This window comes from Megascapheus bottae, chromosome 13 (assembly GCF_031878675.1).
Source record: "Megascapheus bottae isolate mThoBot1 chromosome 13, mThoBot2.hap1, whole genome shotgun sequence".
NCBI lineage: Eukaryota > Metazoa > Chordata > Mammalia > Rodentia > Geomyidae > Megascapheus > Megascapheus bottae.
This window is the reverse complement of record NC_143521.1, coordinates 57,939,603-57,952,562: the sequence shown is the minus strand read 5'-3', so window position 1 is coordinate 57,952,562 and position 12,960 is coordinate 57,939,603. Positions and strand designations below refer to the sequence as shown.

At 53.3% G+C, this 12,960-nt stretch overlaps 1 protein-coding gene across 2 annotated transcripts in view; it reads right to left on the bottom strand.

Moving 5' to 3' along the window:
• Positions 1–11,911, bottom strand: part of Tbc1d14 (TBC1 domain family member 14) — an 82,254-nt gene extending 70,343 nt beyond the window's left edge. Inside the window, exons 1-2 of one of the 2 annotated variants that reach the window (XM_090343862.1) lie at positions 11,806–11,911; positions 2,240–2,960 (exon numbers count right to left, since the gene is read on the bottom strand). In XM_090343862.1, the coding sequence (XP_090199988.1) occupies positions 2,240–2,960; positions 11,806–11,911 (827 nt within the window). The remainder of the gene's footprint in view (positions 1–2,239; positions 2,961–11,805) is intronic. The other variant, XM_090343863.1, reaches the window with a different exon arrangement.
• Between the last annotated feature and the right edge of the window lie 1,049 nt (positions 11,912–12,960).

Sequence of the window (12,960 nt, the reverse complement as noted above, 5' to 3'; positions counted from 1 at the left end):
TGGCCTGTTTTTCCTTCTCTGCTTATCTCTTGGCTAGTCAGCCCTTGACAGCATTCATTCATTCATGGGAGAAGCAGTATGTGAGTGTACAGTACTGGCCACTGACTCTGGGCACTATTCAGGGTCTTGTACTTGTCTACCAAGCACTCTACCACTTGAGCCACATGCACAGCCCAGTGTTTAAATTACAACTTGGAAGTGGGGTAAGTCTGACCCAGACCATGCTCCTAAGGGGTCTCCCAGTGAAGTCAGGAACCAGACTGGAAAATCCATCATTCCAAGCCTTTAAGCACAGCCAGGTGCCCAGTACCCAGTCATCACAGGCTATCACAGGCTGGCCCTCTGCCCAGGCCTTCATTGGCAAGCTCCTCTTGGCCCTAAAATGCACATCAACATCTCTCTTCCGCAAAGGCTCCTCCAATCATGTCCTCTGAGAGTTTCATAAAGGACAAGACAAAGAAAGATATTAAGTAGGCAAAGCCAATTTATGACCCTCCAGACCAGTGCAGGTTAGCAGATTAAATCGTTGGCTTCTGGGAAAGCAAGCCTGAGGAAATGTAACAGCCCAGTGGGACAGAGGCTGCATCTTCTCCCACTTGCTGGGGAAGGGGTTCTTACACAAATACTACACCGAATTCACAGGATGGTTTAACATGGCGCCTCTCTTCTATATAAGAGGGTCAAGTTTCAGCACATTAACAATTAAATGACAACACTTCTCAAAGCTGGGTGATCTAGACTGTTCCCAATCCCTTCCCTAGGTCATTGGGCAATGTTTGGCCGCATTTTGGTCATTACAACACATGCAGCTGGCAGCTAGTGGGCAGAGGGGGCTCTGCAACACACCCTCCAGTATATAGCACAGCCCAAGAAGGTGCCCATCCCCCAGCGCCAACGATGCCACGTATTGAGACTGGCGTGGCAGTGGGGTGCCGAAGCAGGGTTACAGGAGAAAGCTACTAGGGAGGGAAGGCCAGGAAGAGAGTCTAGAAGTCCAGGAAGAGCGTCTGTAATCACCTACAATAGCTCTTCCTGGGGTAGCTCTTCTCCCTTGGGGGCTCAGAAAGGTGCCAGAGGTCCCCCCAAGGCCCCAGAGCCATTAAGGAGAAGAGTTCCCAGTGAACACAGAGAGTTTGAGCCTTAAACTAGAGCTCCTGGCCACCTGACCACATGTCCACCCTACCCCACCCAGACTACAGGCTCCGTGGGGCCAGGGGGTGGTTAGCATATCTGGATGGAGTCTGGGACTCCGATGAGTGGCACAACAGAAACAGAAGGGCAATAGGAGTTGAGCCTCCCACTTCCTCGGAACAGCAATGAGGTCTAGCAGCCAGACCCAGTGGGCATCCCTGCTCCTGTCTCACAAAAGCACCATACGAAGTAATGAGGGGCGCAAGTGCCGTGACCATCTCCACCCCTGTCCCCGAGGTGGTTCTCCTAGACCAGCCTCATCACAGAACCTGCCATGAGCCTTTCCCCAGCCCACCGACAGGCTTGCTGAGGTCAGCAGAGCAGAAGCCTAAAGACCAAGGGAGGAGCAGAAAAGTCCCTTCCTGGGGACTTCCAGAGGCCCTATTGTGACCTGGACACACCCCTACAAACACTGCTGTAGTCCACGCTTCCCTGAACAACTGCTGCCGGCCAGGCGCTGCTGAGCTGAGTTCCTGAACATTCTCTGCAACTCTTCTTCCTCATCTGTGACATTAGAGGTGACACGGTTCCTCTAAACAACTAAGTGGAAGTTTCTCTGACGCACTGAGATTCTAGGACCAAAATCCCAAGAGACGGGGCACCTGGACATGCTGGCCCTGGCCTATGCCCTGGGAAGTGTTAGGAAGGGGCTAACTAATGCTGACACCAGCCTCATGGCACTCTCTTTATGGCCTAACACAATGAAGTCCTTAGTCCTAGAGCCCTTTAGAGCCTCAGGCTAAAAACTCAAAGCTCGTGACCACATGGGTTACTAGTTGCCACTTTCAGGCCAGAAGCCAGAAAGTGACAGACTACAAGTGAGCCAAAGACCTAGAGAAGCAGCTGGCAGCGAGGAGCCAAACAGCTGACTCACCCGCAGACCTGGCCCGTGCAGCCAGCACTGCACTGTGGGTAGAGAAGGCAGAAGGATCATCTGCAGGACACAGTGCTTCCTGAACAAAGCAGAAAGCACTTGTATGCTTTGGACAAGAACAAGGAACCGGTCTGAATCCAGGACTGAGCTCCACGAGAGACGAAGGTGCATTACCTGGTGAAGAAGCTACTGAATGGCCCTAGAATGCTCAGTTTACTCCGCACCTCGGTCGCATCTACACAATCCTGCGGGTGGAAGTCGCCGGTCTCCCTGGCGGAGCTCAGGGTGACATGGGTGAACTGTGGGTCATCGTCATTCTCCAGGGTCACAATGGCACTGGAGCTGCTCGTGACCATGAGGTCCAAGATGTCCTCATTGCTAACAGACAGCGTGGTCGACAGCTCTGTTCCCAGACTAGACACACTGCAGACAGAGACATCGTCGCTGCGGCTCAGTGCTTTGGAGGTGGGGCTGTAGAGCTTCCCCGAGTCATAGCCCGTCCTTGGGAATGTGGAGGACTTCCGAACGACCTGATCCCGCTCGGTGCCGGCAGGAGACAGGGCCGTGCAGGATGGCAGGGGGCATGCACCCTGGAAGGCCCGCTCGGGGGTGATCTCAGACTCCGACTGTTTCCTCTTCACATGGACTACGCTGCAGGGGATGGGCTCTGGGTTGCCGACTTCCAGGGTAGGAATGCCCGAGTCCACAGACTGAAGGCTGTGCCGATCTTCCGAAGCACTGAATTTGAGTGTGGGCTGGTATTCGGACACCTTCACACTCAGATGTTGTAAATTCTGAAGGGGGTTTCCTGATCGATTGTCCAGAACACCCATCAAGGCTATGCCATTTGTAGAGTTGGAAAGGTTTCCATCAGTCATCTTGGTCCAAGGAGAAACTACAGAAACACAGATACAGAAATAAAAAGATGGATACCAGACCCAAAAAACTCTGGACATTGGCTACTCAGGAGGGTGAGATCTAAAGATCACAGTTCAAAGCCAGTCTGGGTACTAAAGTGAGATTCTTATCTCCAATGAACCACCAGAAAACCAGAAGTGGCACTGTGGCTCAAGTGGTAGAATGCTGGCCTTGAGCTAAAGAGCTCAGGGACAGTGCCTAGACCCAGAATTCAAGCCCCACAACTGACAAAAAAAAAAAAAAAGTAAGCTCAGGAACAGTGCCCAGGTCCTGATTTCATGTCCCAGGACGTGCACACACATAGACACATACACAGAAGAAGAAGAAATGGTAGAGTCTAGCGGGAGGGAGTAAGGTCCCTGGAGGAGGGGAAAGCCTTAAAGGGATATTAAAATCTGAGCTTCTTGAGTAACTCTCCTCATAGTCTCTGGTAATTCTCCTTATAGTCTAGGCTGTCATGAGGTAAGCAAGACTCATCTGCCACCTGATCCTGCTATGATACGCTGTTCTGCGCCAGGCCCAGATAAACATGTCTTGAAGACTGAAACTAGAAGCCAACTATTTAGTCACAACAACATAAAGCTGGGATAAACACCAGGGTAAATGATAAACCAGATATTTCTACCCCAAAAGAATGTGAGGTTAGAGCTAGGGAAATATTTCAGGGATTGAGGGCTAGCTTGCCCAGGATTCCATGCTGTCTCATCCTAAGACTGCATAAAAATCAAGCTATAACCAGGCACTGGTGGCTCACACCTGTAATCCTAGCTACTTAAGAGGCATAGACCTGAGGATCAAGGTTCAAAGCCAGCATGGGCAGAAAAAGTCTATGAGACTATCATCTCCAATTAACCACCAGAAAACCAGAAGTGGTGCTGTGGCTCAAAGTGGTAGAGCATTATCCTTGAGCTGAAGAGCTAAGGGACAGTTCAAGCCCCAGAGTTCAAGCCCTATCACCAACCAATCTAAAAACAAAAACAAAATAAAACAAAACAAAAAACCTATCACACAAGGGAAGGGGTAACATTATCCAAAAAATAAATGTACTCTTTACCTGATTCATGTGTTATTCCTCTGCACATCACTTTTATAATAGCAATTTAAAAATTTTTAAACAAAAAAATTCAAGGTATCTTCATGAAGACAGAACAAACAGCTAAGTGAGCAGAGCACAGTGGCTGGCTCACGCCTGTAATCCTAGCTACTCAGGAGGCTGAGATCTGAGGATCACAGTTCAAAGCCAACAGTTCAAAGCCAGCCAGGGCACTAAAGAACTTGAGACTCTTGTCTCCAATTAACCACTAGAAAGTGAGAAGTGCTGTAGCTCAAGGAGTAGGTTGGGAGCCTTGAGCTGAAGAGCTCAAGGACAGTGCCCAGGCCCAGAGTTCAAGCCCCATGACAAACAAAAAGAGAAAGAAAACCAAAAAAAAAAAAAAACACACAAAAAACATTTAAGTGACACAGCACACCAGCTGTGTCAAGTTATCTCCTCTTATTTTCCACTAAAATGTCAAAACTACAGAAATCAGATTCTGTACTGACAGCCAACCAGGGAGAAAAACAAGGTAAGGAACTGGACTTTGGACTCAAGTCCATAACACACAGTCTTGGGAGAATGAAGAACAAGGAAAGTGCTGAATTGGCCCCTGGCCTCATAGGCATTTTGCTGGCAACTGATATCCCCAAGTTCACAAGGCACAATGACAATCCACCTGCAGGGGGTCTGCTCAGCATCTGCTAGGCAGCTCCTAGACACCTCAGAAAGCCCACTGTCTCTCAGGGTCCCGTAGCAAAGCACATTCATTCAAAGCAAAAAAGGGGGAAGGGAGTCAATCACCCTCCCTCCAAGAAACCGAAGGTGGCAGACAGACAGTACAGCAGGGAACAAAAATAGAAATGTGAAGAAATGAATCGAAAGGCAGTATTCAGAAATAGACTGAACTACATAGATGCTTAAAATATGACCTAGTATGAATGGATTATTCAATTCCAGTGTTATGCTAACTAGTTATCAATTCTTCTTATAAACAAAAGTACAGACAAAATTAGAATCTGACATAAAAGCAAAAATATATAGGTACAGCAAAAAGAAAATGGTTCTTAACCTATAATTCAAAAACTCAATTGATGCCCCAAAAGACTTGGACATGGCTTCACATGCTGGGAGGCCTTTCACACTGCTGCAGGACACATCCTGCCCTCTCTGTGCTCCTCACTCTGGGAAAACACTCCCGGTGCCCTGTCACAAGAATCACAAATGGAAGATATGAACAGACTGGAAAGTTGTACATTCCTCTAATTAAAAGAAATACATAGAAGCTTTTTTTAATCAGAGTTAAGAGCTAGTCTTTGACAAGGTCAAAGGTAATTAGAATCATTAGCAAATCAAGCTGGCAGAAAGTCTTCAACAGAAGAGGGAATCCCTCGTTAAACAGAGCCCCGGGCAGGCCCAGCTCAACTTCTGGATCTGCTGCTTACCAGGAGGAGCAGCCCTAGGTGAGGTGCTTAAGCTCTCCGACTCAACTTGACTCCTCTCCAGCAGCAACATGGGCCACACCATATTACTCACAATTACATAGGTGCAGTACTCACACATATTTATTTTCATGTCAAATTCGACAAATGGGGGTTGGTGGCCATGCCGGCAAGCCAGCACCTGACACCCAGCAGGTGGCTAATCAATGCACATTTCCCTCCGCTTTCCAGCCACACCAAGAGCCTAAGCACCTACACAAGATGACACTGAGCTGGTACAAAAGACATGTGGGCTCAGCTACGAGAAATTCTGGCTCTAACAGACTTGGTTAGTACACACTTAGGGTGGGTCCTAGCTACACAGGAAGCAGAGGCAAGAAGGCAGAGTTCAAGGCCAGTCTTAGCCAAGTAGGCAAGATACCAAGAGTTTACCTCAAAGACAAAAATGCAAACAAAAGGGCCGGGAACCGGTTCACGTGGCAAAGCATTTGTATGCACAAGATCTAGATTTGATCCTCAGTGGAAGGGGAGGGGACGATGAGCTCTGTCTCTAGAGCAGACAAAAACAATAAATGTACTTTCCATGCAAAGTCAGCACCTGGACAAACAGAAGGTGTCTGCTAAGCTCCGGGGACCAAAACCATTTAAGCGCCAGGTGCAGCGGCTCCCGCCTGTAATCCTAGCTACTCAGGAGGCTGAGATCTGAGGATCACAGTGGAAAGCCAGCCCCGGCAGGGACGTCTGTGAGAAGCGTGTTTCCAGTTAACCACCTAAGAACTGGAAGTAAAGCTGTGGCTCAGATTGGGACAGTGCTAGCCTTGAGCAAAAAAGCACAGGAACAGTGCCTAGCCCTGCTTGGCTTCTGTCCTACTGTCCTCTGCCATGAGGCCAGGATCTAGGAGACTCTGGGCAACCTTTGAGTCCTTGCTAGTCCCAAGTCCACTTTAAGATCCCTAAACCTCAAGATCAGAAAGGGTGTCAGTCTTCAGGGAAATAAAACCTAAAAGGAAATCAGCACTTCCGCTTGCAGCACAGTCTAGAACCAAACTGCAAAGGCAGAGGTCACCTGTCTTGGAACCATTCACCTGCTTGTCCACCACGTGCCCCTTGGGTCATAAAACCAGAAGCTAGTGTCCAGGCCTCCTGCCAGGAAGGCAGGGGAGGGGGTGGGGGGATTTACACAAACAAGGCTTCTGGGATAAGGCTCCCGGTGGACTTTGGAAGTTGACCAAACCAAGTCACATGCTTCCTAAACCCAGACTATGCCCGGGTCCCAAGCTAAACAGGCATCCAGGGCCTTCCCTTGCACTCTGACGAAATCTCTTCCCACCTAGGGCCGTCATCCCCACCATCCAGCTCTACTGGTCCACTGCCTCGGGTCCCCAAGGTGCCTTGGGGGCCTGGGCCACAGGATTAGACGGGCACAGCAGCCACGCTGCCAGAACTCTCAAAGGTCCTCTCCTCTGAAAAGCCCTCCCGACTCTCTCAGGGAGAAGCAGGCTCCTTCGTGAGACCAACTCTAAAATGCCTGGATTTCACCCTCCCCACGGGATTGCAGTACTTGGACAGACACTATTCTACCTATTTCTGCATACCATTCCCTGGACAAAAGACTAAGAATTTTTAAAACTATGTCTGAATAATTAACACCCACAACTAAGTTCTTAACGTAGGCAGATTTCGAGCACAGGCCCAGCTGACCAATGCTGCTGAGAGCTGGGTTGGGATCCAATATCAAGGTGAGCAACAGAAGCAATAACGAGGAAGAAAGCTTCACCACTGAGTTCTGGAGACATATTTGGACAGACAGAGGACACCAGCATAAAGCGTGACTACCAGGTACCCCGTGTGAAGTTCCAGACCTGGTGGTGGAGACCACTGTCCACCATGGAAGGTCAGAAAAGTAATTAAAAAAAAAATCCTGCTGGAAGGCTGACCTAGGGGTAGAGTGCTTGCCTAGCATGCACAAAGACCCGGGTCTGATTCCTTGGTACCACATACATTAAAAAAAAGTCAGAAGTGGTGCAGTGGCTCAAGTGGTAGAGCTCTAGTCTTGAAAAAGCCCAAGGACAGTGCTCAGGCCCTGTGATTTAAAAAATAAATTCCTCTTTCTACCTTCATTAACCACTACCCACGTCACGGACCTCAAGGTCCCCACTGCCTGGGCTACCTCAGGCGCTTGGCCAGCCCAGGGAGCAGCCCCACGGCCTGCTGCCAGAGGAGACGCAAAACACAGAGCAAACAATGGCCAAAAGAAAACCACTCAAGATGTGAAGTGGGGATAAGAGGAAGACCATCTCAGTGATTTCCCTGTCCCAACACAGAACCGTGCAGGAAGTGGAAAGGACAGCTGCCGAGGCCTGAAACAGCCAACTGTCAATCCACAGAGGGGACAGTGGCTCTGCTGCTGGGAAGCCATTCCATCCACAGCTTGATTCCCAGCTCCTTCATCAGTACCAAGACAATCCAAGTCTCCATAAGTAAATGAGCCAGCTTATAAACCCTAAGCCAAGTGATGGCCTCAGGGGGAAGTCAGGCACCTCCCAGCACCCTCTTCCTGCGGAGTGAGACAGGCCAAATAGTCTCCCCGTCCGCTCCTCTCTGGATGCTCCTGAGGACAGCAGCCTCCTTAGGTGCCCTATCAGCCAGGGGAGACCTCGGCTTCCTCCAGCCCTCAATGGACAGTGCATTGACCTCGCCACACTCCTTCTCTCAGGCCAGCGCTGCCCCTTTCCAGTTCCTTAGAGAAGGTCAAGGCCTGAAGAGTGCAGACCTGGGACACCTGGCATCACATCTACCTAACTTCATGTGTACCAGGCACTGTGTACCATTCTGTTTAAAGGCTCCAACAATCCTAAGAGTTAGGTATTATCCCAGTGCACAAGGGGGAAACTGAGGCGTGATAGTTGGCTGTTTCAGCCCTTGGCAGCTTTCCTCTCCACTTCTTCCTCAAGGTCTCTGTTGCATAAGGTAGAGCTCTATGAAAGCTTTGCTCATTACAAAGGCCAGCCGCATATGCCAGGCCCCTCCTCCTTATAATCCGCACATAACAACAGCAGACTGCACTCCCTACTTTACACGCCCAGGTGCCCCAGGGGGGCTCCACCTGAACCTTCTGTTTCCAGCAAGGCCTCCGGGTCCCCCATGTTTCCTGATAAGAATTCTGATGAGACCAACAGCCTCCAGCATGGAGCAATTTTCATGAGGCTGCACCTCAACCTGCAGCACAAGACAGGTCAAGAAAATGCTCATGCCAAGGCAGGCCAGGGATAAGCATCCCCTCCCCTACAAGGAGGGTTCTACAGGTACCAACAGGCCCTTTTCCTCAACTTCCAGTCCTGGAGACTCAACAGTCACAGTTACAAGAGCAGCTCCTTGGGCCTGCCAGGCACTGCATTTAAAGTTACCCTCCACAATCAGGTTGACACCCTCACCACCCACATTGCTTGGAGTTACTACCCAGAAGAGATGCCACCAAGGGCCATGTACAAGCAAGCAGCTGCAGCCATCCTGCCTGGCATGAGAAGACATACCCTTTCCATCACCACACACTGCCTAATGGACTAGTTTTCATACATAGGGACAAAAGATCAACTATAAAAGTACTTTTTAGGGCCAGGAGTTTGGCCTAGTGGTAGAGTGCTTGCCTAGCATGCACGAGGACCCGGGTTTGATTCCTCGGTACCACATGCACAGAAAAAAAAAATCTGGAAATGGTGCTGAGGCTCAAGTGGTAGAGCGCTAGCCTTGAGAAAGTCCAAGGACAGGGCTCAGGCCCTGAGCTCAAGCCCAGGACTGGCAAAAAAGAAAAAAAAAAAGGTACTTTTTATATGTGTGCTACTCCAGGGGCTTGAATTCAGGGCCTAGGGGCTGTCCTTGAGCCTTCTCAGACTAGCACTCTACCACTTGAGCCACAGCACAACTTCTGGCTTTTTCTGTGTGTATGGTACCAAGGAATCAAACCTAGGGCTTCATACAGGCTAGGCAAGCACTCTACCACTAGTCCACACTCCTGGCCCCAGTCCTTAGGCTTTTTTGAAGCCACAGCTCTACTTCCAGCTTTTTGGTAGTTCATTGAAGATAAAAGTCTCATGACAGTGCTGGTTTTGAACCTCACTCCTCAGATCTCAGCCTCCTGGGTAGCTAAGGTTATAGGCGTGAGTCTTTGGTGCCAGGCAACTAGTTTATTTTTTAAATGGGTTAGTCTTTATGGTAAAAACCATCACAGCCAGGCCTTTCAAGCCTGTCCAGGCAGAAATGTGAGACTCCTCAAAACATAAGCAAAGCAAAAGGGCTATGGTTCGAGTGGTTGGGTACTGAAAACTAAATAAAATAATGCCAGGTGCTGGTGCTCAAGCCTGCAACCCTACTCAGGAGGCTGAGATCTGTGAATCACAGTTCAAAGCCAGCCTGGGCATGAATATGAGACTCTTCTCTCCAATTAGCCACCAGAACACTGGAAATGACACTGTGGCTCAAAGTGGTACAGTTCTAGCCTTGAGCTGAAGCGCGCAGAGACAGTGCCCAGGCCCAAAGTTCAAGCCTCGTGACCAACAAAATAATAAATAAAATAAGTAGGAAAAATAACAGAGGCTCTGGAAGTAGACTTCCTGGATTCAAATCCAGGCTCATCCAGTACCCAGTTGTGTAATCTTAAGCTGTTTTCTTAACTTCCTTATGCCTCCATTTCCTTGAAATAAAATGGGGACACCTCGCTGACAAGAATAAGGAAAGAAAGCCACCTAGGTCCTCCAGACTGGTGCCTGGCACAAGCCAAGCCTTTGAGATGTTGGCTGGTGTTATTCTTCTGGGCAGCAGAGAGGGCCAGCCAACTCAGCCCCACAGTTTTAGCAACACATTTGCATAAGCAGGCTCAGACGCAGCCCCTGTGCGCGTCCACAGGCTCGGGTGGCTCTGCCTGCCACCAGCACCTCTCCTCCGCACGCCCGCTGTGTGGCCCTAACCGGTCTCAAGAACCCAGGCCCAGGACTTTCTAACCGACAGCAAACACAGCTTCCTGACCTTCTCTCTTGCAGGCGACGTTACGAAGTGTCTGCACTGACCACACACCCTGTGCCCTGTGTCGGGAAGGTCGGCAGCTCTGGACACGCGCAAAGCCAGCCACAGCCGTGCCCTGTGAGGAGGGGGCAGCAGCGTCGGCCTAGGGCGGCGGGGGCGCCCCGGGTAAATCCGGGCGGAGGGAGGGAAGTCTGACGCCAGAGACGTGCGGAGAGGCGCACACCGGGGAGCGGGGAGCGGGAGGAGGCACCAGGGTGGCCAGGGTGACTCAAAACCAGCGCCTCCCGACCACCCCGTCACCGGAGCAGGGCGACATGGAGCAGGGCGGCAGCGGGCTCGCCCGTGGGCTTGCCCCAGGCCTCCGCAGCTGGCCTCTGCCAGCGCCGGGCCGCACTGAAGCAGCGACTGAGGCAGCACCGAGAGGTCCGCGGGAGCAGCCGTTCCCAGACCCGGGTGGAACGCGTTCTGGGGCAGCAGGGAAAGGCCTGGCCCGGGTTCCACGAAGCAACATCGCTAGGTACCGAGGTCCTGTGGCCGGCGGAGCGGGGAGGAGGCGAGGCCGGCCCCGCGCCGGCCCCTGCAGCGCGGCTGACCCGGTCCTCCGCGGGGCCCCCGTCCGGAGATGGAGCCCCCGGCGTCTGGGGGAGACACGCTCGGCGAGGGCGGCGGAGCGCGGCCCCAGCCCCGGGCTCGGACGCTCAGACCGCAGCCGCCCCGCCGCCCCTCCGCGCCCGCTCGCTCCCGCCGGCCGGCGCCGCAGCACGGGGCGGCGGCCCCGCGTCTCCCACTCCCGCGCCCCCTGCTTTCCGGAAGCCCTCAGTATACCCCGTCAGCGCGGCTCAGACGCCATCCCGGGCCTCGCGGCGCCCCCGGCCGAGCGCACCCGCAGCTGGCCGGGCCGGCGCCGCTGCAGCGGGGCCGGGGAAGGAGCGCGCCAGCCGCCGCGCGGGCCCCGCCCCCTCCGGGCCACGCCCCCTCCCGCGGCCACGCCCCGGAGCCCGCCCACAGCCGCGGCCACGCCCCCGACGCCCGCCCACAGCCGCGGCCACGCCCCCGACGCCCGCCCACAGCCGCGGCCACGCCCCTCGCCGAAGTCTGTTCTTCCGCCCGGCCCGCCGCCCCCCCCCTTCCCCGCTCCCCCGCCGCGCCGGGAGCTCGGCGTCGCCGGGCCGCCCCTCCTCCGGCCCTTCGGTGCCCGTCCACCCGCTCCAGTGCAGCGTCTCAGGCCCTTTTCTGTCCCCAGATCCGAGCAGAGCTGCGAGGAAGAGCTCTGGAGGGGTTCAGGTATCCGCAGAGCCGGCGCGGAAGCCCGGCCGGGGCTCCCTTACCTGGTCGGCTCCGCCCGCGGCCATCTTGGAAGTGGGAAGCGGCTGGGAGGGGGAAGGGGCGCGAGCGGCCTGGACCAGGCGTGGGGAGCCGAGCAGCGGAACGCATCGATGGGCGCGGGGCGGGGCCGAGGGAGCTCGGTGGAGGGGGCGGGGCTGAGGGAGCCGGCGGAGGGGGCGGGGCCGAGGGAGCCGGCGGAGGGGGCGGGGCCGAGGGAGCTCGGCGGAGGGGGCGGGGCTGAGGGAGCCGGCGGAGGGGGCGGGGCCGAGGGAGCTCGGCGGAGGGGGCGGGACAGAGGGGCGGGGCCAAGGGAGCCGGCGGAGGGGCGGGGGCGGGGTCGTGGAGGGGGCGGGGCCTGTGGGCTTGATTTCTGCTCTAACTCGGGGAACACAGTTTGGGATCAAGTTCATTGCACAGAGCGGAGAATGAATTCAGAATTTCTCCCCCCCCCCCCCGAACTGGTCACACCGAGCCGAAGCCGGACACACTGGCTGCTTGGCCCCAAGTGAGAAAGTGTGTAGGAAATCCCTTTTAACAGGTAATTCATTGATCCCCTAGAAGGGAGGCCTTGTGAACCGAACCAGACTCATCGCATTCACTCCTCCTGGGTCCAGCAGACAGTTGTCCATTTGCGTATTTGTGAGATTGCAGTGGCCCCCCAATAAGAAGACCTGGGTATCAGCCAGGAATCACCCAAAGGGGAAACCCAAGAGCCTAACCAGAGGACCTGTCAGGGACAGAAGGAGGATCATGTCTGTGCAACATCTGGAGACATGCAGTGAATTTGTTTTGCGTGGGGTATGGTCATTCTGGATGGCTCGCAGAACCCCTAACTTGTCTCTCCTCCCCAGTTCATTGCTGTAAAATTGGCTTAGCACCTATCAGTGATGGCAGGAAGGATTCTAAGAAACATCCTCTTGGTGGAATTCAAGGAACGAGTGGGTCTCCCAGTGTATTGGTGCACAAATGCCTAAACCTGGTGATTTTAAGCCAAAACAATCCCCAGTCTAGCCCAGGCTCCTCCACACATGAACAGGAAGGCAAAGGCTTGCCCACTGCTGCCTCCCATATAACTGGGCACGTGGGATTAGTAGGTCCGCTTTCACAGCCACTTTCCAGCCTGATTCAGAATACAGAGGATTTACAGCAACAAGGAG